Here is a 25,264-nt window from a genome sequence, read left to right on the forward strand (position 1 = left end):
GCGAATCATTAAGGTACAGTTTATGCATCCATCACATTTTCTACTTAGTAACAACTGAGGGTGACTCCAGACTGTCACTGTTTTGCAGGCCGGATTCAACGGCACATCGGCAAGTTCCAGGTGCACAATTGAAATGGAGTTTGGTGCTCTCAAGGTAACCGTGCTGCTGACATCAAATTGTTGTTAATATGTTCCTCCCTACCTTCAAAACTGAAAGGATTCCCCCAAATTCACACTCTGTGTGTGTGTGTGTGTGTGTGTGTGTGTGTGTGTGTGTTATTTGGTTCAATCTTAGATTACTCCCAGTTTTTAAGAATATGCAAATACAGTGAAAATATATTTTGTAAACTTCCCTACTGAACTTCTGTTGACGCATGTAATTTATGTGCTTCCTATTTTATTTTATTTTATTTTATGTAGTAAAAATCAATCAGTCAATCCTCGATTTATGCTTTCTTCTAACATGGTAAGAAGACCTGAGTTAGATGAGGCTTTAAAAAATGCATCTTAAGGATGAGGGCAAATGCTAAGGGTAGAGTGCTTTTTAAAACCTTGAGCCTGCAAACCAGGGTAGGGCATAAATCTAAATAATAATAATAATAATAATAATAATAATAATAATAATAATACTGCATAGATTGCCATAACGCCAAGCGGTCACTGAAGATAAAGAGGGCAGCCTGGCAGCTTTCCGCCCATTAATAACATTTACCATCATGCACATGAAGATATGGCTAATCAAATCTCATGCTTCAGTGTGCAAACTGCAAGAATTAACAAATATCTTCCTACTCACACACATTAGGCACCAGAATGTCTACATCTCCTCGTGCTTCCCTCCAAAGCATCAAGTTTCGGAACAAGCGCTTCAGCATTGTGTTGCACAAAATAGACCAGTTTCCCCCAATCTGATGTCCTCCAGATGTTTGGACTACGAGTCCCATCAGCATCTTCATGGCAAGGGATAATGGGAGTTATAGCCCAAAACATTTGGTGGGCACCATATTGGGGAAAGCTGGAATTCTATGCCCTTTCGTTGAGCAAAGGCCTTTAGGCTCAAAGCATCCAGTTTTCAGAATGAAAACAAAAATGCCTAGGAAGAAAATATAGAGATATGGGGGTAAGAAAGTAAGAAGACCCCACTAGATCAGGCCAGCGGTCCATTCATTCCAGCATCCTGTTCTCACAGTGGCCAACCAGATGTCTCCACATTGGGGCAGGGAAACATTTTCAGTCTGAGGGACGCAATCCCTCACAGGGAGTTGTTAGAGTGGGGTGGTAGCCTAGAGTGAGAGTCGTGAGGGCTAGTCAGAGAAACCTGCATTTGGCCCTCAGCTTCCCCACCCCTAAAGGTAAAGGGACCCCTGACCATTAGGTCCAGTCGTGGCCGACTCTGGGGTTGCGGCGCTCATCTCGCTTTACTGGCCGAGGAAGCCGGCGTACAGCTTCCGGGTCATGTGGCCAGCATGACTAAGCCGCTTCTGACGGACCAGAGCAGCGCACAGAAACGCCGTTTACCTTCCCGCCGGAGCAGTACCTATTTATCTACTTGCACTTTGACGTGCTTTCAAACCACTAGGTGGGCAGGAGCAGGGACCGTGCAACGGGAGCTCACCCCGTCGAGGGGATTCGAACTGCCGACTTTCTGATCGGCAAGTCCTAGGCTCTGTGGTTTAACCCCTTTCCCCACCCCTACTCTTCGCCAACTGCTGATAGCAGTTCTTTGGAAGTCCCTCTCAAACCGCACCAGGCACCTACAATCTTTCCTCATGAGTCACAGACCTTTTTATTCCCTCAGGCGGAGTGAATGTGGAGCATCATTACTCTTAATTTGTCCGCAACCAGCACTGTGATCATGTTGCAACTTGTCTTGTTCTGTTATTATTTTCATATTGCTCACCCTTCCCCTCTTTTATGCCACATGAACATTGCATTTATTTATTTACTTTGCTTTCTTAAGCATTATAACCTGAAACAAGCCCTCCGAACAGAGCAGACCAAAGATGTAAATACATACCACACACACACACACACACACACACATATATATATGTGCAACCAATCTTTCTATCAGGGCTCTCTTTTAGTAGCCGGGATTATTGATCCAGATTAATCAACTCCACTTTTGGAATGTCACAGATTGCTAGTAAATCCTAAAGTGAGTGAACTTTCACTATTTTTCTGTGAGACTGCCTGCCAGCTGTCCAGAATAGATCAGTGTTTGACTGGAGAAAGGTTTTCTCAAAGCAATTTCCTCCTTGTAGACGGGATCAGAAAGGAGCACAAGAACTTGTCACTGCGCAGATTTAGAGACGCATCTATTACACTTGTCATCTCAATTGAAATGGTATCTTAACTCAGATTTGCCATTATTCATCAGTACTGCAAGCAAATTTCAGTAGCTGCAAACTGATAAGGCTCCCCACACGCTATTTCATCCCTGCTTTCCATACACTGTTCCCTGGGTGCTTGCTGAGAAATATTCATTTGGCAAAATAACGGTTAGGGGTGCAAAAAGTGGCCTGTTTCTTGTCTGTATCACTTCTGCATGTTTCACCCCAAATATCTATTCCCTCCTCTCTCCCTCTTTGCATTAACCTGCACATTTAAAAATGCACAAAATGCACATTTATATACTATATTCAGACATATTTTATCTCAACATACACATTTTAAAACATAGTTCTCTAGATTTTTTTCAGCTGAGATCAGAATGTTCAGAAAGTTTGAAAGTCGGCAGATAACTAAATTCGGATCAAGACATAATTACAGGAGCTGTAGATTGTCTCAGTTTATACTGGGATTGGCAATGACTGAATTTCTGAAGCATTCCTAATAATTTTGTCGGGGGGGATTACTTTTACTTCACAACATGCTTCCTTTGGCCTCTTAGAAAGGTGTAGTGGGTTTCATGCGATCCTTTCCACAAGTTCAAGCATGTTTATAAAAACATTTTTTTAAAAGATAACAACCACCCCACAATGTATTTTGGTTTTTCAGAAGGTCACCAACCTTCACTGAGCAAATCTGTGTAGTATTTATGGAAGCCTCACCAATCACTTGACCCACCAAGCAAACCGCTTTGGTCTTTAGAGTCCCCCCTGATTGGTTCACCAAAATCTGAAGGAGGACCATGGTGTCTTGCCCTACCAAACTTTCCCCAAGTTCATGATGCTTGGAATACACACAAATGTGTTATAACGTTATGCTACACCGTAGTTTAGTATGTCAAAAACAAGCTGCAGCGAGCCTGGGGCTTATCTGCTCCTCACCCTCATCTCCAACTTCTTCACAACTGTGAGCAACAGTCTGAAAGCTTTTGATTCCAACTACGACACAGTGCTTCATCCAAATCTAAAACTATGGTTAATGCTAAGTTGTGTTAAAACAAGTAAGCTTCATAACCTGCATTTTGCAATCAAGTCACTTCAAACAAACTGTAGTTAAGTTTAAGCAGAGTTCATCAGGTTCAGAGAACAAGCTGTGGTTAACCTAAACTGGAAGCAAAAGCTTCCAGATTCCTCCTTGTGGCGATGTTTGATGCGAAGGGGGAATCTATGTTTGCTGTGGCTTGTTCTCATAATGCTAAACTACGGTTTGGTGTAATGTCTGAACTGAGCCACAGAATTCTGTTACCTCTTTATTCAGAATCATCCTACTAAGTTCAATGGAGTCAGAAGCATCTCACTAGCTTCTGGAGGGAGTGGGGGGAAGGGCAGTTTAAAATTATTAGTCTGAATTGTAGCAACCACCAACTCTGGAGCCAGTTTATTTTAATATCAATAGAGTGGGTTCCCATCAGTGAAGTAGGCTCCCACATTTCTGGACAGTCTTCAAAAGCAATGCTAGATCCCTGTACCTTTCATATAAAAGTTACCAAAGCATAAATCACACAGGCCAAGTTTTCATTGCCTAGCAATGATCACAGTTGGTGGACCAGTGTAAACGCTTTGCCATGACTACGATATGAGGTTCTCAGATCTCTGCAAGATCAGAAAATACCTCTTAAATCTTGCACCTCCAAAAGATGTGTGACTCCCATCCCATCTTGCACAGAACTGTAAGTTTCCAGATCAGTTGAGTCCCCATAATGGATATCTCCCTCTTGCTGGGTTTGAGCTTCAGTTTATTCGCCTTCATCCAGACTATCACCATCTCTAGGCACCTGTACAGATCTTTTTACTACTCACGTGGTTCCCCTGAAATGGGGAAAACAGAGCTGAGCTCAACCCACATACTCTACCCTAAATCTCTGGAGGACCTTTCCATATGGCTTCATACAGACATTAAAAAAAATGGCTGAACCTTGCCAAAACTCACAGGACAAGCCCCATCAGGCAAAACAGTAATTTCCCCAGGAGCCCTAATTGATTCTGCCTGAGAGGTAGGTTCAGAATAAACAAGCACATAACAATGGATGAATCAATTTACTCTCTACCCTTCAAAGAAAGCATTTTTGGATCAAATGAATAAACAAAAATAGCTGGCCATCCACCCTCATCACGTCCCATCCCAGGTAATATTAACAGCAGCAACAGCAACACTAAGCATCTTAGCTAGTTGCCTAAACCTGCACTGGAAGGGTGCCCTTCTTCCGGAGGAAATTTTAAAATGTTTGGGAGCACGATGACATGGCTGGGCTCCATGCTCCAATCAGCCTAACAAGATGCACAGATGGAGTTTAGCACAAAGGCTCCCCCAGCAATCTCAAAACATGAAAAGCGTGCGACTTGCGCAGCCTTCGGTTCCATCCCCGAAGTGTGTACTGCATGTCTCTCCCAATTTGTGCATCTCTTTGCTACACACACATGCACACACACACACACACACACACACACACACACACACACACCGGTTTTCAACAGATGCAACATTGTGCTTGCTACCAGTTGTGCTGTCTTTGCTCCTAAGCCACAAAGGTCTGTACGGCTTCTAGGCTTTCATACATAACCCAATATGCTCCCTCTATTTATCTGTGTCTTCAATCAAGAATTTGATCTGGGCTGTGCAGAGAGGAGGACCCAGAGTAATAACCGTCATCTGGCCAATGCACTGCCAATGCTACACTTCATCAGTTTGTGGCTCATTGTGCAATTGCAATCTAGGGACGAATCAACACACACAGCCAAATCCCATCATTTGCTGATGGCTCACAGTGGTCAGGGACTCTTTCATGACTGAAACAACATGAGCTTAACCTCTGCCAGACAAGTGTATAAACCCAGGGTGCTGTTTGCCTTGCGAAATAACTCATGCAGGATTGAAAACACTTGACTCTCTATTGGCTACAATTAATATTGAACTAATTGCCCAGATACCTGCACTCATCCATTTCCAGCTTGCATAGTTAATCCAATTAGTCCTATTAACATGCAAAAATTAAATGCTTAATTTGCTTTCCTGCGGTCGGTAGCTGGGGCTAGAATACGGCTTGAGCTGTAACTCTAAATATAAAAAAGGATTTTCTACCAAATTTATTTTGGCTGTGCATGTATTTTTTTCCTGGTCACAGGAAAAGATCATTCAACCTCTCTTAATCTCAGCTGTTTCCTCTGAAGAGCACAGAGTAGCTCGATATATAGTTCCCAATCTTCTAAGGCTGGGAGCATATCTGAAAATCTTAGAATCCCTTATGGTCATCACAAATAATGTTCAGAAGCCTCATCCCTCAAAGGACAGGCAAAACACCTAGAACTTTGAAGAAGGCTACTTTGGGACATAACTACAACCCATAATTTGAGTATAACATCTGTATTTCATGCCGCACAGAAGGACCAGACAAGTCGAAGGGTCTTTACACAGCATGTAGTTAAATTATGGAATTTGCTACTGCCAATACATTGTTGTGGCCAACAACCTGGATAGCTTTACAAGGAGATTAGACAAATTCATGGAGACTATCAATGGCTGGGGATCCATGAGGGATCTTTTTACATTCTTACGTTCTCTACCTTCCACTCGTTCCCTGCCCCCAGCCAAGAGGCACACCAGCCCAGTTCTTTAGGTATTCCTGATGGCTCTGCTACATCTCATATCTATATCTTGCAAAACCCTAAACTCACCCCAAACACAGAAACCTCTTGATTGAATTATTATTGAAGACTTCGAACGTCAACATTTTCCTTTATCAAGTCCAGTGGATATTTCTGGGAGGCTGTACAAATAACAACAGTTATCATTCCAGCCTGCCACTGGAGATCTTACTGCCCTGTCTGCCTAGAGGTCAAATTCCTTCCCTGGGAAGTTCTGGCCCTATTATGATTTCTCCTGAGCTTGTTAACTGCTCGTTCCTGCCAACTGTTCAGTGGACAAATGCAACTTGAGCATTAACTAACCTGCCTGTTTTATTTCTGGTTAAGGCCTTGGCATACTGTCTGGCCCATAAGGACCATCCCTGCTGCTATGAGTCACAAGTTAACAGTCCCAGTTTGCGCCTTGCCCCTGCCATCCCCGCAACTGGGTTTCTTATTATTGTCTCTGCTGTCCCATTTGTCTCTTTCTTTGTTTGAAAATGTGTCTCGAACTCAGACCAAGTTTTCTAGAGTTACTTTGTTCCAGGGATGATGTTCCAGCATCCTGTGGACAGTTATACAAATACAATAGGAAGCTGGCTTACACTGACTCAGAAAACGCTGGTCCGTCTTGCTCAGTATTGAGTGAACCAATACTTGCTCAGTATTGAGTGAACCGTCTTGCTCAGTATTGAGTGAGGCCAAAATTCAGTGCTCCCTGTTAGATTTCTGTTATGCCACTGTGCAGTTTTTGGAGTCACAAGACTCTGTTTACATTCCAGACTGTTGGAAGTCTCATGGGAGATGGATGTTGATGTTACTGGTTTCCTGTTTCTTTGTACAGTTGTTCACTGACTCTCTCAGAGAGCAGGTGCATTTCTTTTCTGTCCTGTGTAGTTAGAAATAAACGTAGCAATGTGGCGCACATGTCTCACTCCTTTTGCTGCTGTTTGGGTACTCTGCGTAATGAGGGAGCATGCCTGAAGCCTCATTAAAGGCTTAGGTCGTTAATCAACGTTGGAGAAGAGGTTGATGGATTCCGAAGATACGACAAGGAGGAGAGCTATTACAGCTTGGTCGTATGGAAGCTCTGACACTCCCCCACCTCTTGCCTTCCGTTCTGTGCACGCACTATGTCATAATTACGATGCTCTGCAGTGCCAACCTTGGTTGAGCTGCCCTAAACCCTCCTCTACCACACCCAAGGGCAGCAGGCTAGCTGTGGGAATTCAGGGCAGGCCATATAGTACACACAGTTCTGCCTTCCTGAAGGGCTTGAGAGGAACGGCTGCCTCACTCTGTCTAATGGTAGCGCTGGCACTGTGACGTAATCTTCTGGTAAAGGTAAAGGTAAAGGTACCCCTGCCCGAACGGGCCAGTCTTGACAGACTCTGGGGTTTGTGCGCCCATCTCACATCTATAGGCCGGGGGCCAGCGCTGTCCGGAGACACTTCCGGGTCACGTGGCCAGCGTGACAAGCTGCATCTGGCGAGCCAGCGCAGCACACGGAACGCTGTTTACCTTCCCGCTGGTAAGCGGTCCCTATTTATCTACTTGCACCCGGGGGTGCTTTCGAACTGCTAGGTTGGCAGGCGCTGGGAGCGCACCCCGCCGCGGGGATTCGAACCGCCGACCTTTCGATCGGCAAGCCCTAGGCGCTGAGGCTTTAACCCACAGCGCCACCCGCGTCCCAATCTTCTGGTACTGAAGATCAATTAAGAAAATTGACTACATGGAAGGAGTGTTTCCTCTCCCCCTTGGTGCCCTGCTATTTAATTCTGTTAAACAGATTAGATAAACAGAATCAGGTTGGCCGCCATGAGAACAAGATGCTGGAAGGAATGGGCTTTTGACCCGGTCCAGCAGCCAGGCTTTTCTTATGCCCTCAACATTTGTCACCTGCTCATCCGTGCTTGAAAATGCTCGCCCTGCACCTCCAAAATCTATTCTGACAGTGAAATAACAGCAGACCTCAAAGAGAACAAGCTTGCTCAAGATCCTAGATACACAGAAGCTCGCAAAGTGTGCAGAAAACTGAAAATTCAGAATATAGCAAGGCTCTTGATGCCATGGAATGGGAGAGAAGGAAGGTTCCCATTCTAGGACTGAGGATAACGTGAAAACACAGACGTCTACATGGGTCCTGCTAGTTTTTAGAACATTGTTTCGGTACTTTCAGGAATTTTCCCCTAGGCGATGTACTCATGCCTTTGGGATACATGTAAGAATTGCAATGAATATGCATAAACTGTGATTTCCTTGATTCTGTGGTATTGACATCTGTTGTATGGCAGCTGCACAATGACAGTCCCATATCCATGGAGCAATAAGGCAAGGCCACATCTTCCTAAGTTCCTTGAGGATGGGACAGTACTGAGTCAATTGAGTATCTGGTTGAACTCTACATATGCAGGTCTGTGTGCATTGGGCAGATGTCCAGAATTTTGTAATGGGTAAAGAAAAGCAAAATTCTGTTAAATCTCGGCAGTCAAGTTTCCAGCCTCTTTGGACTGTGGAAATGGGCTTGAAAATGCAGAGATCCAGAGCTGCGCTGAAATTTTCTTTTTCTGCTATTGAGGGGGAGTGGGGTGGGGGTGGGGAAAGAAACAAAAACTCATGGGAAGATCACAGGAGTGGAAGATATGTCTTGAAAATTGTTTGTGTGTGTGTGTAGGGGTAGTTGCAGCTTATCTTAAACTTATAAAGGTAGTTGAGATTTTTTCCCCCATATTGCTTTTAAATTAAAATTTATTTATTTATTAAATCCTTATGCTGCTTTTCATCTGAAGCTCACAGGGCGGTTCACAACATAAATATACAAAATGAAAGTTTTAAAAGCAAGGGGAAAGCTTTTTTTTTAAAAAAAAAAAAAAACAAAAACAAAAAACCCCGTCCTTTGCCACCTCATAAGTTTAAGTAAGGTATGCAGAACTCCTTCCTCATATGTGTGTGTGTGTGTGTGTGTGTGTGTGTGTGTGTGTGTCTGTCTGTGTGTGTGTGTGTGTGTACACATATGTTCACCCCAAAGAAAACAGTAGAAAATCAGGATCTGTTTTCCAGGGGAGAGTATTTTTGGGAAACTGGGAAGGAAATCTTGGGCTACATTTAATGAGAAGTGATGCCTGATGACATTTCCGAAGCAGAGAGTGATTTACAGAAGTCAGAGTGTTCTGCACAGCTCCTGGCCTCGTCTCGTGACTGGCAGATGCCGAATAAATTACGTCAAATAAGAACATGTATGCAAATAAGCTTAATTTGATTTGCATAATTTATCCACGTTGTATAATTCAGCTGGGGGGGGGTCCATAATTATTTTTATTTTTATTAAGTGCACAAATATTCCTGTGAATATATTGCTGTGTTTCCCTTTACAATGAATTCCACATTGCACTAACCAGTGAGAAGGTGTGGACTCCTACACAAATTGGAACCAATATGCACCTCCTGATGGTTTTTATGTTATGGTAAATGTCTGATATTTGATGATTAATGACATTTACTGGTATGTCTTAAGACAGCGTATGACTTTTTGTGTCACAAGCCTCTTAAAACACACATACACATTTACATCTGTGGTCTGATGAATCTCCTTCACCTACATATGGTGAAAATGATATCATTCAAGGCTCTACAGATTTGTCAGTAAACGTCAGAATTTGCAGACATTACCTTGCTGACCGTCATACAACCCTAAGACCAATAAACATCAGCATCTTCCAAATCTATCGCAACATATGCAGTTACAGGGAATGCTACATATTCTTTCTTTTCTAGCGGAGTAGATGTGGTTAGGAAAGCTTAGTCATTAACAGCCGAGAAGACCTATATGGCCATGCCACATGCTTTGCGAGTTAACCTCTTCCTGCTGTTTCCAAATTCCCACTGGGATCTGTACCACATAAGTCCCCTCCTTGAATTAGGTCTGCACATTCACAGCATGGACCAGGCCGTATCACCCAAACAAATTTAAAGTGCTACGTATCTTCAAGCCCTTTACATAGTTTGCTGCATAAAGGCTGGCTCAAAACATTGCCACCACACTCAGTCGAGGGGTGGACAACCTGTGCCCCCTCAGATGTTGTTGGACTATAACAGGCTTCCTCAACCCCGGCCCTCCAGATGTTTTTGGCCTACAACTCCCATGATCCCTAGCTAGCAGGACCAGTGGTCAGGGATGATGGGAACTGTAGTCTCAAAACATCTGGAGGGCCGAGTTGGAGGAAGCCTGGACTATAATATCTGTCAGCCCCAGTCAGGATGGCCAGTGGTCAGGAAAAATGAGTAGTCCAGCCCCGCCTGCAAGTCCACACACGCTCCCCAGCCCCACAGCTGTCAAGAAACCAAACACAGGGTAGGGCGAAGCAGACAAAGAGGTGCAGATAGGACCAGGCTTGGTTTTGTAATTCTGGAGTTACCAGAGGCAGAGAGCAGGCTTCAGCTGTCCCCAAAGGCACCCTCCTACTTTCTATAGCGTTAGAGGAATGGTTGATGTTCACTCCCGTAGAGAAAACTGAACTAGGGGAGAGCATCGCAGTGAAAGCACAACCACCCACATGGATCACCTTAGGAGGTAATCTGGGCCCAGAGGCAGGCAGGTGAGCACAATACATCTGGCCACAGGCATTTCTGCAGTATGTAAGCCATTCCCTCATGTACACCCCACCTGTCAGAATGATGGGCATGTAAATTAAAAAATATGGGAGAAACGGCCCCCGTGTGGAATGTCTCTCTCCACCTGTCAAAGAGGGCAATGACATGCCTTAATGTACGTTGCCACAGATAACCTCTTGGGCATTTTATTATTATTATTATTAAGTAAAAGGTGATAATTTCAGCTTCTATTAAAGAATTCGCAGGGGTTCCTCTGTCACATGGCATGCTTCTGAGCATAGCCTCTAGATGCTGACCGGCCGTGATCTCCAGCTCCAATTAGCACTTAGAAATAATGATAAGAGGGTTTCGTAGGCTTCTCGCACTCACCTCGGCTCAGTCCGTCTGGTCCCCGGAGGATCCGGCATTCTTCTATCTGGCCAAATGGAGAAAACATCACCCTGATATCGTTCTCGTTACACTTCTTCGAAACCATTCCTATGAACAATTTTCTGTCTTCCACAGCTAGGAGATAAAAAAAATAAAATAACGGATTAGCAAAGGGCAATTCAAACCCATCTCTTCCCCCTCCCCGCCCCCACCTTGCCTCATCTGTGATCAATGCTTCATTACCACTTCAAACTGAGAGCTGGTCTTGTGAGCATGGCAGCGCTAACTGACGGCAAGTCCTGTGGAAAACATTTCACTGTACATGCAACCTTCTCTCTTTCCTTTCTGGAGTCACTCTCTGCCTTTCTCTTGCAATGGTTCTTCTCCTCTCCCTTCCTTGACCATCCCTACCCCTCTGGCTCAATCTACTACTACTACTCTACTACTACTACTAAGTGGTGTGCACAGATTCTAATTTAGATGAAATCCACCCTCAATCCTGCCTTCTAATATATGAAAAGAGAAATGAGAATGGATGCCTGAAACAAAGCCTATGAACTCAGGGAAGACTTGCAAGGCATATGGGACACCCCAACCCCCAACCCCGAATCAATTTCAACAAGCTGTATGAAATGGGCAACTATGCCAAAGACAGAATATTGGGGCAGGATTCCCCGCTCTCCTTTACCTACAGCAATACAGTGATTCCCACCCCAAACGAACATTGCTAGTGAGCATCCCCCTATCAGGGCTGAGTCGCTGCAAGATTACTACGGGGGAAACCAAATCCCAAGCAGGCTTGTAATGCTGCGCTTGCAAAGATTATTATTTTTTTCTTAAGGGGGTGCGGTCAAGTTATTGCTAGATGGTTTCCTTTTCTGTATAGGCTCACACAAAGTAGGTCAAGGCAGCAGCTGTATGCATTGGATTGAGTTTAAGCAAGCTCACATTCAGAAAGCTTTAAAGCGACAGAGCCTGAAATGGCATAAAGCTGGGTTGGGATGCGTTGACAAATCTGATGCTCCAGAATTTGGACTCAGCAGGCACCAGAAGCGGATTTCTTACTGAAATTGTTTGTCCCACTTAACGTCATTATTATTATTATTTTAGAAGAAACACGTTTAGAAAAATTCACAAACCGCTAAATAAAAAAACCTCTGCATAACATAATGTGAAGCAATTGCCAATAACATGCAGATAAAAATCAGCAAATATTTTTAAAGCTTTTCAAAAGTTTGTGCCGTTTTGCTGTACTATTAATCTACCTGTTGATAGCTGGCCACACTCAATCTGAGTCTCAAATGGAACAGTTGAATTTGTCCAATGAAAATGGCATCCAGGTGGATTTTTCGAAAAATCGTTTAAAATGTCCGAGAAGGATATGGGCTGCTCCTATCTGAAGTGATTTTTGTTTTTTGTTTTGGTGAATTTCATTTTAAAAAAAGGCTTTAAAGCTTCAATTTGCAAAGAAAGAAAGAAAACTTCAATTTGGAAAGAAAGAAAGAAAGAAAGAAAGAAAGAAAGAAAGAAAGAAAGAAAGAAAGAAGCTCAACAGCTTTGTGTCTGGGTATTCATATTTTGCAATATGGCTGCCCTAGTGAGTATGGAGGTCCTGAGTTGTCCAGATGACAATAGCTCCCCTCTCATAGAATCATAGAATCATAGAGTTGGAATAGACCACAAGGGCCATTGAGTCCAACCCCCTGCCAAGCAGGAAACACCATCAGAGCACTCCTGACATATGGTTGTCAAGCCTCTGCTCCAAAGAAGGAGACTCCACCAGCCTTGCTGATGTGGTCCAAAGGAAAGCAGAGCAAGATGTTTGGCACCAGCTGGGCTGCAGGAGTTGTCAGGAGGCACATAAGGTGCCATCAGTGCCGGATTTGCACTTACCCTTCAAAATTCACAGCTTTCCAAATTTTGCAATGCAGTTCTCCAACCAGTGTTTACAAATATGCATGTATTAGGGGGAAATGTGTATAGAAATTGATGTATTACAGTATTTTAATATTTTGTTGGAAGCCTCCCAGAGTGGCTGGGGAAGCCCAGCCAGATGGGTGGGGTATAAATAATAAATTATTATTATTATTATTATTATTATTATTATTATTATTATTATTATTAAATAAAATTTTAGTAAAAATACAGAAATGCATGGCGTTAAGAGAAGTTGCTTGCAAACAGTGCTGGATTTACGTATAAGCTAAACAAGCTATAGCTTAGGGCCCCACTCTCTTGGAGGCCCCCAAAAATTTTAAAGGAAAAAAAACACCTGGACGTACATTTCCAAAATATAAGATAAAAATAAATAAAATAAAACCTCTATACAGCATCAGTGTTTTGTGATGTGTAGGCTCCTATGATGTAAGTAATGGCCTGCTAGCCTGCTCCCTCAAATATCACTGGCTTGCTCATTTCTATATACAGTGGTACCTTATGCACTGTATTTCAGTTCAACAATTACTTTGATAAAATACATATTTTGTTACGTGCAAAGGGCTTTAGATACCTATGAGGTCCATAAATTACCATATAGCATATATCCAACACAAAAAAACAGCGACCATTTGTTGTGGACAAAGGACAGCTGGACATATCAAGGGCTCCATTACGTTCAGTAGCTGAGGGCCTCATCAAACCTAAATCCGGCCCTGGGTGCCATCCAACAATCTTAGGACTCCGCTCTGATTTCTGTAGGGTTTCCTCCTTTGCCTTTTCCCATCAAGACTGCCGTAGGGGCGATGGGTCAAGACACTCCTGCCCCTAATCGCCAAGGTCCCCACCTGCACTAGCTCCCTTGCGCTTGCAATTTACTTTTTAAAAAGCCAGCCACACCCTTGCTGGTGCTATACAGTGGTTAGGCATCAGAGGGCCAGTAGTCTGATTCAGTATAAAGCCAGCTTCCTATGCCCCATGTGCATGAACTGAGCATGTGCCAAAAAAGCGTGTTCTCCTTCCTGGGGAGCACGTGTTGCGGCGGGGGCTAGCAAGACACCCCACAGTTGCTGGGCGGGAAAAGAGTATGGCCACCATTATCATGGAGCTGCCTGTTGCTGGGAGATTTATATGTTGCCATTTTGTGATTGACAGCCATAGCCTTTAAATACCTTGTGCGCAGCATTGAGCTTCCTCTTTTCGCTGCGCACATTGGATCACCCGGCCACCCTCCCTATGTTCAGCGTTGTTCGCTTGACCTTGGGGTCGTCTGCTTTTGGGGCAGGGGCCCGGAAGGAATTTTGTCCATTTGGCTGATTGGCTGGTGCCATTTGGTTTTTGCCTACTGCGTAGCAAATCGACACAACTTGTAAGGTGGCGGTTAGGCATTGGTTTTATGAATTGGTTGGTGGAGGGGTATGGATTGGCTGTGCCTGCCCCTCCAAATGCTGCTGCTGCAAGGGTATTCCGTTAAAGGAATCCAGGGGCTCGCCATGCTTTTGTCCGAACCCCTGTCAAGGGCCTAGGGCCATGCAAGAGCCCCTGGGAGCATTTGGGGAGAGGTGAGAACATGGTACCCAGCTCCGCCTCTCCCCCAAAATGTTTTCCCTTACTGACTTTGCGGGCGTGCAAATGTCAGTCTGTCCCCGTGTGGGGTCAGATAGTCGCAACCAGTGCCTAAGCAACCACTCACATTTCTTGTATTTTTAATAAAGTTGTGACCAAAATTATGTCAAAACCCTTAAACTAAAATCAAGTGTCAATGGTGTTTTATTTGGGGGGTGTCTTGGAGACCTCGACACACAAACATGCCTGGCTGTTCTACAACATGTCTTTGCTCTGTGGCCAACGACTGTGCTTCTTCCGCAAACAGGCTGAGGTGGAAAGCGTTCCCTGAAGACGGAAGCTTGCAAGCCGCCGATCGAATCTTTCCTTTTATCCTTCTCCTTCTTTGATCACGTGCAACCCCAGGGGGTGGCGGCAAAAGGGGGTCTTAAGCGACAGGGGACAGATGTCAGATAAGAGACATCCAAGACCAGACCTATACACGATGGATCTGAAAGGCTTGGAAGATTGCCAAGTCACTGTTCTTGTCCATCTTCCTCCAAACCGCAAGTGCTTATTATACAGCAGATACCCTGTTCCTTCCTTGGCTCTGGAAATGTCATGCAAATTCTATGCACTGCTAATGAGCACATAGTCAGGGCTGGTAGGGAAGCGCGGAGAAATCGTTCCTCCAGAGAACCTGCCATTCAGTTATTTATTTCTATTATTGTGCAAATTATTTTAGTAATGAAGGAGTTCTTTCGTTTCCATTCCACTGGGGGACGGATGGGGAAGGAGGGGGGAATCTTCCCCAAGCCCCCTCCCCTTCTCCCCATCCAGGAATATTAGCAAGCATTTGCTGGGGGGCAGAAGGGGGCATGTAGTGCAGCAGAGTACTGTACAGAGAAAACCAGCATATTTTCATTCTGTTTTATGTGTCTCACAGCTTTGATACGTTTTTTCGCGCACTGTGCATAACTATATAGCGGTGAAAGTGTGTACGTCTGTGTCTTGGGTTAGCTGTGTTGAGGCGCTCAACTGTTTATCACTCCCTAGAGCACCATCAAGTAATTTACCCCCAAATATTCATGCACAGTTAGCAACATTATTCTGCTATTTTATACTACCTGGCATACGGAAAACATGCTTGCCAGCCCAGGAAATAAAAAAGAGATAGCAACTGAACCATCAGGCAAAGCAAACAAACTGGTGAGTTCTAGTTTGGGCCTCAATCCAAATTTCACAAAGAACAAAGCTTTATTGTAGAGTACAATTCACCAGGTATAAGGTCTCCATTTTGGTCCTCAGAACTGCTTCACTGGGGGAAGATCACCAGGCCTTCACTGTTTTGGTTTCTTTGAATAAAGAGTTAACGTCACTGACTTATTTTATTTTATTTATTTTTTATTTTATTTTATTTTATTTGCTGACCATTTCCTGACACTAGCTCCTAACAGACCCTTACTCTACCTCATGGGTAGGCAAACTAAGGCCCGGGGGCCGAATCCGGCCCAATCGCCTTCTAAATACAGTCCGGGAATCAGTGTGTTTTTACATGAGTAGAATGTGTGCTTTTATTTAAAATGAATCTCTGGGTTATTTGTGGGGCATAGGAATTCGTTCACCCCCCCCAAAAAAAAATACTCCGGAGTCAGGGAACTGCCATCAGAACAGGGGCGGGAAACAGAGGGGCAGTCGTGTTACAGGGAGCCTCCGAAAATCTTGCGAAGCAGTTCTTCTGGTGATGAGGAAAGCTCCACCTCCAGTGGGGAAGCGGGGAGAGGACCAGAGGATGCTGCTGGGAGCCTCAGCACCGCTCCTGGCCAAGCCGGGCAGGAGGGAAGCACGCCTCTCCCATCGCCCACCCTGCGCAGAGGTCTAAAGAGCAAAGAGGGAAGGAAAAGGCTGGGAGTAACGAGACTTTTATGTTGGGGGAGGTCCAGGAAACAAGCACTTCCAGATTCTGCTAGCAATTGAGGCAGACGTGAACTTGTGGCTCTGCACTGTAAATAGTTTGCACCAAAAAAAACCAACAACCTGTAAAAGACAGGTGACAGAGCCAGCCGTCACAATGGCGCTGTTTAGCATAAAATAAAGACACAGAGAGCCAGCAATATTTTCATGCTTGAATAAAATGCAACTAAATGCGCAAATAAGTGTGGAATGGCATATTATGGGAAACCACCTAAAATGGCATCTGGGGCTATGTACACACATTTAAAGCAGTCCCCTCCCAAGAATCCTGGGAACTATAGTTTGCTAAGGGTGTTGGGAATCGTAGCTCTGTGAAGTCGAAAGCAGAGTTCCCAGGAGTTTTTGGGAATTACATGTATGGTGTGATTGGCAGATGAAGATGATAGACTTTTCGGAGCTAGCTGACCTGACTGGAAGAATCCACGACCAGAAAGAGGAGGAATACCAAGAAGGTTGGAATAAATTTAAGGACTATTTGAACAAATATTGTAAAATAAGAGATTAGAAAACACTTGAAAGTACCAAATAGGCCTAGGATTAAACTAGGATTTAATTAAATAAATTGGATTCAGAACAATAAGAAAAGTGAACAAATTAGATTATAATTGGAAGTATTCTTGTTTAATAATGATATTGGAAAGCTGTTACAATCAGATACAAGGAAGTTCAGAAGGGAGGGACTAGAGGAAGTCAAGTAATATGTACACAAAGTTGGATTTTTAAAGGATTAAGTTTGTTTTTATTGTGTATTTGTTATGGTGGTGGGTGGGAAGGATTTTGTATTGTATGGTTGTTTTTCCTCTGATGTATCTTTTCTTTTTATGTCATTGTTTTGTTTGCTGTTTTGTTATGTGATATTCGTTATAATTCTGGAAAATCTAATAAAAATTTAAAAAATAAAAATAAATGTATGGTGTGAACACAGTCCCTGAGTAAAGCATGCCACTCCGTCCTGCCATGTAACAATGTCAAAAAACTTAAGTCATCCCAGGAGGCAGACAATTGATGTGGCGTGTGGGCGCGGAAATGCAGCAAACGATGTCATTAGAATATAGCTTATGCTTTGCAACATTTCCAAGGAGGAAGGACCTGTGTTTTATCGCAACCTATTTACATATCAAGGAGGGCTCTTAGGAGTGGTCCATCAGCTCGTAAGGTATTTCAGATGCGATGTTCAGCATTAAATAACTTGTCTGAAAGGGGCAGGCATTGTGACAAGTTAAATTAAAACTGAGCGTACATGGAGGGCGGCAGAAGAACTTCGTAAAGCCAGACACCTTTCCCTTCTCTCCCTGTACATGTACAAGGGAAGGCGGCGATCTAAGCAGCCGCTGCTTCAACTTCCCTTTCTCCTCCGCCACCCCGAGAAAAACAACAACAACAAAGGTTTTGTTTTTAATTTTCCAAACTGCTGCAGATGATGAATTCCCTACTGGCCTGCTCGAGTTTCGCTGGTAAACTGATAAATACGGCAAATTAACTAAAACGATTTCACAGGTTTTCAGCTGGAGGCTGATTTTATAGTAAATTAAACACCCGGCTCATGTATACTGTATATCTTTTACAAAACGCTGCATTCAAGAGAACTGACTCAAGAGTAAAAAACAACAACACCACACACACACACAAACCAATACATAGCTATGGATCAGCACCGCTGTTTTGCAATTGCTGCTGATAGATCTTCGGAAGGAACCAGATGCATTGACTCTAAAGGAACAAAGCACAAACTGACCTGGTTTTCAGCAAAGGAGAAGCAGCACCTTTCGCACAGGATCTAACCCTGCTGATACCTACTGATTTTTAAAGTGGTGACCGAGGGGCTGGGCAACTTTTTTTTCTATCTCAAACACCACATTCTGAGCTGGCATGAGACTTCTTAATCTCAGGGTTGTGGGTTTGAGTCCCCCGTCAGGCAACAGATTCCTACATTGCAGGAGACTGGATGAGATGACTCTTGCTTTGTGGAGATTTCCCCCCCCCCCAGCCTGGGCTGGTACCCCTGGTGGGCAGGGCCAAAAAAAAAAAAGCATTGGGAGCAATGGATGTGACTTGTTTAAAATTACTTATTAATCAACAGCAGCAAGAATACTTATTGCAAAGTACTGGAAGACACAAGATTTACCCACCCTGGAAGAATGGCAGATGAAGGTGATGGACTACATGGAATTGGCGGAAATGACTGGCAGAATCCGAGACCAGGGAGAAGAGGCGGTGGAAGAAGATTGGAAGAAATTTAAAGACAATTTACAGAAATATTGCAAAATTAATGAATGTTAGAATGATGTTGGAATGAAGTTATGTGGTTTAAGCAGTAATGATATAAAGGTGTATGTAAAAAAGGATTGATAACAGGTGAAAATGTAAAGTCATAGTATATTAAAGTTAAAGGATCATGAGAAAACAAAGAGGGAAAGAAATTGCTGACTTAAATAATTGAACTGGAATACAAAAAAGGGAGGTATGAGGAGGTCAGGGAAACAAGGATATGAATGTAAGCTATAGAAAGATTGATTCATTTTCTTTTTTTCTTTTTAAGTGTCTTTTATTCTTTTTTCCTGTATTTTGTATTTTCCTTGTATTTTTGTTTTTGTGTAATTCTTTTTTTCTCTGAAATTTTAATAAATATCATTTTAAATAAAATTACTTATCTTCATTACATTTTGAAAGGCTCGGGCCAATGACGAAATGAAAGGGACTTCAGAAATACAGACCAGGAATGAAAAAATCAGGCAGCAAAGTTTCTTAAAGAAAAAGTTTTTTTTTTTAATTTGGATTTTTGTCAGACAAAAAGCAAATAGGGTGCATTCAGGAAAATGAAGAATGCCCGCCCCTCCTTGGGGGTAGCTAACTCATATACCTTCTTGCAAAGCACAGTTCAGCCCCTTGGCATCCCTTTTAGCCAATGATTGACAATTTCCTATGGTCATTGATGCATATTCATTAAAGCTCAACCAATTAATAAATTGGTGTGTCCTTTCGGTTCCAAGTTGCCTATTCCACTAGGTGGCGCTACTGGCTTATAACCTATTTACCAGTTCCTGGAACTGGGCTTGAGCAGGTGTTTACTGGAAGCGCATCCTGTGGTTTCTCTAAGTGGTTAGCTATGTCCTGTTTGTCAGGGGTCGTTTCTCAGAAATGGCTTAACCTCAGGTGCAAGCTACCCTAACCGCATCCTTGCAAGCTAGCTGCCTCTACAAAAGGTGGCAAAGTGGTAAACAGGAGAAAGAGAAATGTGCTTTTAGCTTTTTAGATGGCTCTATAATATGGCTTCAGAGGTTCTTAGCCTGGCTTTAGAGGTCCTTAGCCTGGCTCTCCATTGGTCATCCTGACCTTCAGCCCTGCACTATCTCATCCCGCAACCTGTTCCCTTCACTGGCCAACCAGAAGCTTGCCCAGCAACTAATATTCAGAGGTGTGCTGTCCCCAAGACTGGAGGCGATCTGCAGGCCTGAACTTACAGCCTTATCCTCCATGAATCTGCCTCCTTGTCATTTTGAGTAGATATGAATACCATATAAACCAACCCGGGCTTTGCGTTCATCATCTAAAGCCCATCTTCGTGTGCCTGCTCCACATGTTGTCTGGAGGGTGGCAACATGAGAACGGGGCCTTCTCTGTAGTGGCTCCCCATTTGTGGAATGCTCTCCCCAGGGAGGTTTGCCTGGCGCCTTCATTATACACCATTAGGTGCCAGGTGAAAATGTTCCTCTTAAACCAGACCTTAGGCTGATTAATATACTACGGCCTTTTGTGGGAGGCGGGGTATAGCTTTGTTTTTTAACTATATATTCCTTTTATCCTGCATTTTCATCTGAGCTCTTTGGATGAAGGGTTGTATATGCAAATAATAATAATAATAATAATAATAATAATAATGCCTGCTCCTTGGTCAAAACCATGCTACTGAATCACTTACCAGCAGGGCCAGCTCAAGCCATTTTGCTGCCTGAGGCAAACATCAAGATGGCTACCCCTTCACATTTCATATACAAAAACTAACCAGATTGGCAGCAACCGAACCTTCCTTAAGCACTGGTGATGGGACAGTGTCTTCTACTACATCTGAGTAGCTCACACAAAGCTCTGTCTTCCATCATTTGCCACCCAAGGCAGCCGCCTCACTCTGCCTCATGGTAGGGTCGGCGTTGTGTAACCTGCTCAGTGCCAATTTAAATGCATCACAATAAGAGTCCTGGTTCCTTTCTCCGAGCTGGTCAGCTCCCGTCCGCCTTGAGAGACAATGTACACCGCACCTCCACTGGTGAAGTCAAACCGCTAGCGGCACGTCAACACCAGTTTCAAGTCTCTGTTCCACAACAGACAAAAGCCCGCCCTCGCTAAAAGTTTGCTGTGGCGAGAAGCGGAGACTGGTAGGACCCCGCCATGTTCCGGCTTCGCAGAAGAAAAGATTTCAAAATTCTAAAAGGAACAAAGTGCTGAATTGAAAGTAGTAATTAAATGCCATATGTTAGCACTAACACGTAGGGGAAAGAAGTTGCTAATTAATTCAGGCAGATTTAGATCCAGGTGTGACACGGACAGATTGCACGCTTGGGGTTTTTGCAGGCTTACAAACAGAGATTTAAAATTTCTCCCTTTCTTCCTCCCCCTCGTCCACCCGCTCGGAATATATTATTAAAAAAAACCACACAAAAAACAACAACCCTTTGATTTATAGAAAAGCTGTTAACTCTTTCCATATGAGTAAAAGCGGCTTATACATCAGCACCCATGTTTACAAATAGATTTCAAGATCTGTTTAGGCCAGACCGATTCTTCCTTTGACCCCCCCAGCTTGAATGCAAGCATGTCTTGAGCTGCACCAGCGGAGAAACATGTTCTTTGGGGTCATCTGGTTTCATGGTGACATCAAGTGATGGACAGCTCTGCCCACATGCCAGGAGGGCCACTGGGGGTGGGGGAGCTCAGAATAAAGCGTGCCGGCCAAATTCTGTTCCTCATTCCCAAAATGTGAGTACATCCTGAGAACACAAGGAAGGAGGATGCAAGACAGTCCTGCCTTCTGCAGCTACAATTTCAGGCTTTTGCACATGTGGAATAGTAATACTACTACTACTAGTAGTAATAATAATAAAAAATCATCATCATCTTTATATCCCGCCCCTCTGACTGGGTTGCCGCAGCCACTCAGGGCAGCTTTCAACAAATATAAAAACATAAGAGGACCCCTGGACGGTTAAATCCAGTCAAAGGAGACTATGGGGTTGCAGCGCTCATCTCGCTTTCAGGCCAAGGGAGCCAGCATTTGTCCACAGACAGCTTTCTGGGTCATGTGGCCCGCATGACTAAACCACTTCTGGGGCAACGGAACACCGTGACGAAAACCACAGCGCACAGAAACACCATTTACCTTCCCGCTGCAGCGGTACCTATTTATCTACTTGCACTGCGGTGCTTTCGAACTGCTAGGTTGGCAGGAGCTGGGGACAGAGCAATGGGAGCTCAACCTGTCACGGGAATTTGAACCGCCAACCTTCCGATCGGCAAGCCCAAGAGGCTCAGTGGTTTATACCACAGCGCCACCCGCGTCCAACAAATACAGAAACAAAATGAAACATCAGAAGGCTTCCCTATACAGAGCTGCCTTCAGATGTCTTCCAAAGGTTCTATAGTTACTCATCCCCTTGACATCTGAGGGGAGTGCATTCCACAGGGTGGGCGCCACTACCAAGAAGGCCCTCAGCCTGCTTCCCCATAATTTCACTTCTCACAGTGAGGGAGCCGCCAGAAGGCCCTCGGAGATGGATCTCAACGCCTAGGTTGAACAATGGGGGGTGGGAGATGCTCCTTCAGGTATACAGGCCTGAGGCTGTTTAGGAAAGACTATTAACAGAGACATCACCTTGCCAACAAAGGCTCGTATAGTTAAAGCTATGGTTTTCCCTGTAGTGATGTATGGAAGCGAGAGCTGGACCAAAAAGAAGGCTGATTGCTGAATAATAATAATATAATAATAATTTATTATTTATACCCTGCCCATCTGGCTGAGTTTTCCCAGCCACTCTGGGCGGCTCCCAATCAGTGTTAAAAACAGTGCAGCGTTACATATTAAAAACTTTCCTGAACAGGGCTGCCTTAAGATGTCTTCTGAATGTCAGGTAATTATTTATCTCTTTGACATCTGATGGGAGGGCGTTCCACAGGGCAGGCGCCACTACTGAGAAGGCCCTCTGCCTGGTTCCCTGTAACTTGGCTTCTCGCAGTGAGGGAACCGCCAGAAGGCCCTCGGCGCTGGATCTCAGTGTCCGGGCTGAACGAAGGGGGTGGAGACGCTCCTTCAGGTATACTGGACTGAGGCCGTTTAGGGCTTTAAAGGTCAGCACCAACACTTTGAATCGTGCTCAGAAACGTACTGGGAGCCAATGCAGATCTCTCAGAACTGGTGTTATGTGGTCCCAGCGGCCACTCCCAGTCACCAGTCTAGCTGCCGCATTCTGGATTAATTGCAGTTTCCGGGTCACCTTCAAAGGTAGCCCCACGTAGAGCGCGTTGCAGTAGTCCAAGCGTGAGATAACTAGAGCATGCACCACTCTGGCGAGACAGTTCACGGGCAGGTAGGGTCTTAACCTAGGTTAACCTGCGCCTCCATGGACAGCTGGTCCTTCAGGGGCACAGTTACCCCATTCAAGACCAGGGAATCCCCCACACCAACCCGCTCCCTGTCCCCCAAAAACAGTACTTCCATCTTGTCAGGATTCAACCTCAATCTGTTAGCCGCCATCCATCCTCCAACCGCCTCCAGGCACTCACACAGGACCTTCACCGCCTTCACTGGTTCTGATTTAAAGGAGAGGTAGAGCTGGGTGTCATCTGCATACTGATGAACACCCAGTCCAAACCCCCTGATGATCTCTCCCAGCGGCTTCATATAGATATTAAAAAGCATGGGGGAGAGGACAGAACCCTGAGGAACCCCACAAGTGAGAGCCCAGGGGTCTGAACACTCATCCCCCACCACCACTTTCTGGACACGGCCCAGGAGGAAGGAGTGGAACCACTGTATGACAGTGCCCCCAGCTCCCAGCCCCTCTAGACAGTCCAGAAGGATGTTATGGTCGATGGTATCAAACGCCGCTGAGAGATCCAGCAGAACTAGGAAACAGCTCTCACCTTTGTCACTAGCCCGCCGGAGATCATCAACCAGCGCGACCAAGGCAGTTTCAGTCCCATGGTGAGGCCTGAATCCCGATTGGAAGGGATCCAAATGGTCTGTTTCCTCCAGGCGTGCTTGGAGTTGTTCAACAACCACCCGTTCAATCACCTTGCCCAAGAATGGCAGATTTGAGACTGGGCGATAGTTGGCCAAATTGGCCGGGTCTAAAGATGTTTTTCTAAGAAGCGGTTTAATGACCGCCTCTTTCAGCGGGTCTGGGAAGGCTCCCTCACAGAGGGAAGCATTCACCACCCCACAGAGCCCATTGCTTTTATCAGCCAGGATGGGCAAGGATCAAAGAGACAGGTGGTCGGTTTCACTTGTCCAAGCAGCCTGTCCACATCCTCGGAGGTAACAGATTGGAATTGATCCCATGTAACAGGACCAGACAGAACTCTAGCACTCTCCCGCCCTGACCCTGCTCCCACGGTGGAGTCTACCTCCTTCTGAATCTGAGCGATTTTATCTGCAAAAAACTTTGCAAAAGCATTGCAGGAGATCTTGGGGTCCCTACCAGGCCCCGGTGGTACAGGTGGTTCTGATAGATTGCGAACCACCTGAAAAAGTCTCCTGCTGCTGTTTTCTGCAGATGCAATGGAGGCGGCGAAGAAGGCCCTCTTCGCCGTCACCATTGCCACTTGGTAGGCTCGACGTTGAGCTCTAGCCCGTGTCCGGTCTGATTCAGAATGAGTTTTCCGCCACCGGTGCTCTAGCCGTCTCAACGATTGTTTCATCACCCTCAGCTCCGAGGAAAACCACGGGGCTGTCTGGGCTCCATGCAATCGGAGAGGGCGCTTCGGAGCCAGACAGTCAATAGCCCTGGTTAACTCCGCATTCCAGCGTGCCACCAGGGAATCAGCTGAAAGGCCATCAACTTGGGATAAAGCATCCCCTACCACTCTCTGGAAGCCAATTGGATCCATTAAGTGGCAAAGAATGGATGCTTTCGAATTATGGTGCTGGAGGAGACTCTTGAGAGTCCCATGGACTACAAGCAGATCAAACCTCTCCATTCTGAAGGAAATCAGCCCTGAGTGCTCACTGGAAGGACAGATCATGAAGCTGAGGCTCCAGTACTTTGGCCACCTCATGAGAAGAGAAGACTCCCTGGAAAAGACCCTGATGTTGGGAAAGATTGAGGGCACAAGGAGAAGGGGACGACAGAGGCGAGATGGTCGGACAGTGTTCTCGAAGCTACCAACATGAGTTTGACCAAACTGTGGGAGGCAGTGGAAGATAGAAGTGCCCGGCGTGCTCTGGTCCATGGGGTCACGAAGAGTCAGACACGACTAAACGACTAAACAACAACAATCAACAGTTACCAGGTGTGATGGCTGTGTCTTACTTCTACTATTGGAGGCAGTCTGCTGGCTTCCATCCCTTCTCCTCCCGTTGCACCTGCCCCAAATCTTTTCTGGAGGCGATTTCCCCCAATGTGGGAAACTCAACTGCATAATTTATGGAGTGTCAAAGAGAGGAAAAGGAAATCCCGTTGCCTGCGAAGAAGCTCGTTGTATAGGGTGATCTGGAGCATGGGCTAAGGCTCATGATATCAAGCTGCACTTTCAGATAGCACAAATGTGTGTTTGAGGGGTGGGGCTAGCTTAATTGGTGGCTGGCATGCCTGGAGGAAGCCCGCCCC

The 25,264-nt window shown here is 44.9% G+C and overlaps 1 protein-coding gene across 29 annotated transcripts in view; it reads right to left on the minus strand.

Moving 5' to 3' along the window:
- The window catches only part of CELF2 (CUGBP Elav-like family member 2), a 543,470-nt gene that overhangs the window by 68,746 nt on the left and 449,460 nt on the right, over window positions 1-25,264 (minus strand). For all 29 annotated transcript variants that reach the window (XM_082238976.1, XM_082238999.1, XM_082238980.1 and 26 more), the window contains one exon: window positions 10,992-11,126. In XM_082238976.1, coding sequence (XP_082095102.1) covers window positions 10,992-11,126 — 135 coding nt within the window. The remainder of the gene's footprint in view (window positions 1-10,991; window positions 11,127-25,264) is intronic.

The sequence above is a fragment of the Podarcis vaucheri genome, assembly GCF_965113315.1.
Source record: "Podarcis vaucheri genome assembly, chromosome: 10".
Classification (NCBI taxonomy): domain Eukaryota; kingdom Metazoa; phylum Chordata; class Lepidosauria; order Squamata; family Lacertidae; genus Podarcis; species Podarcis vaucheri.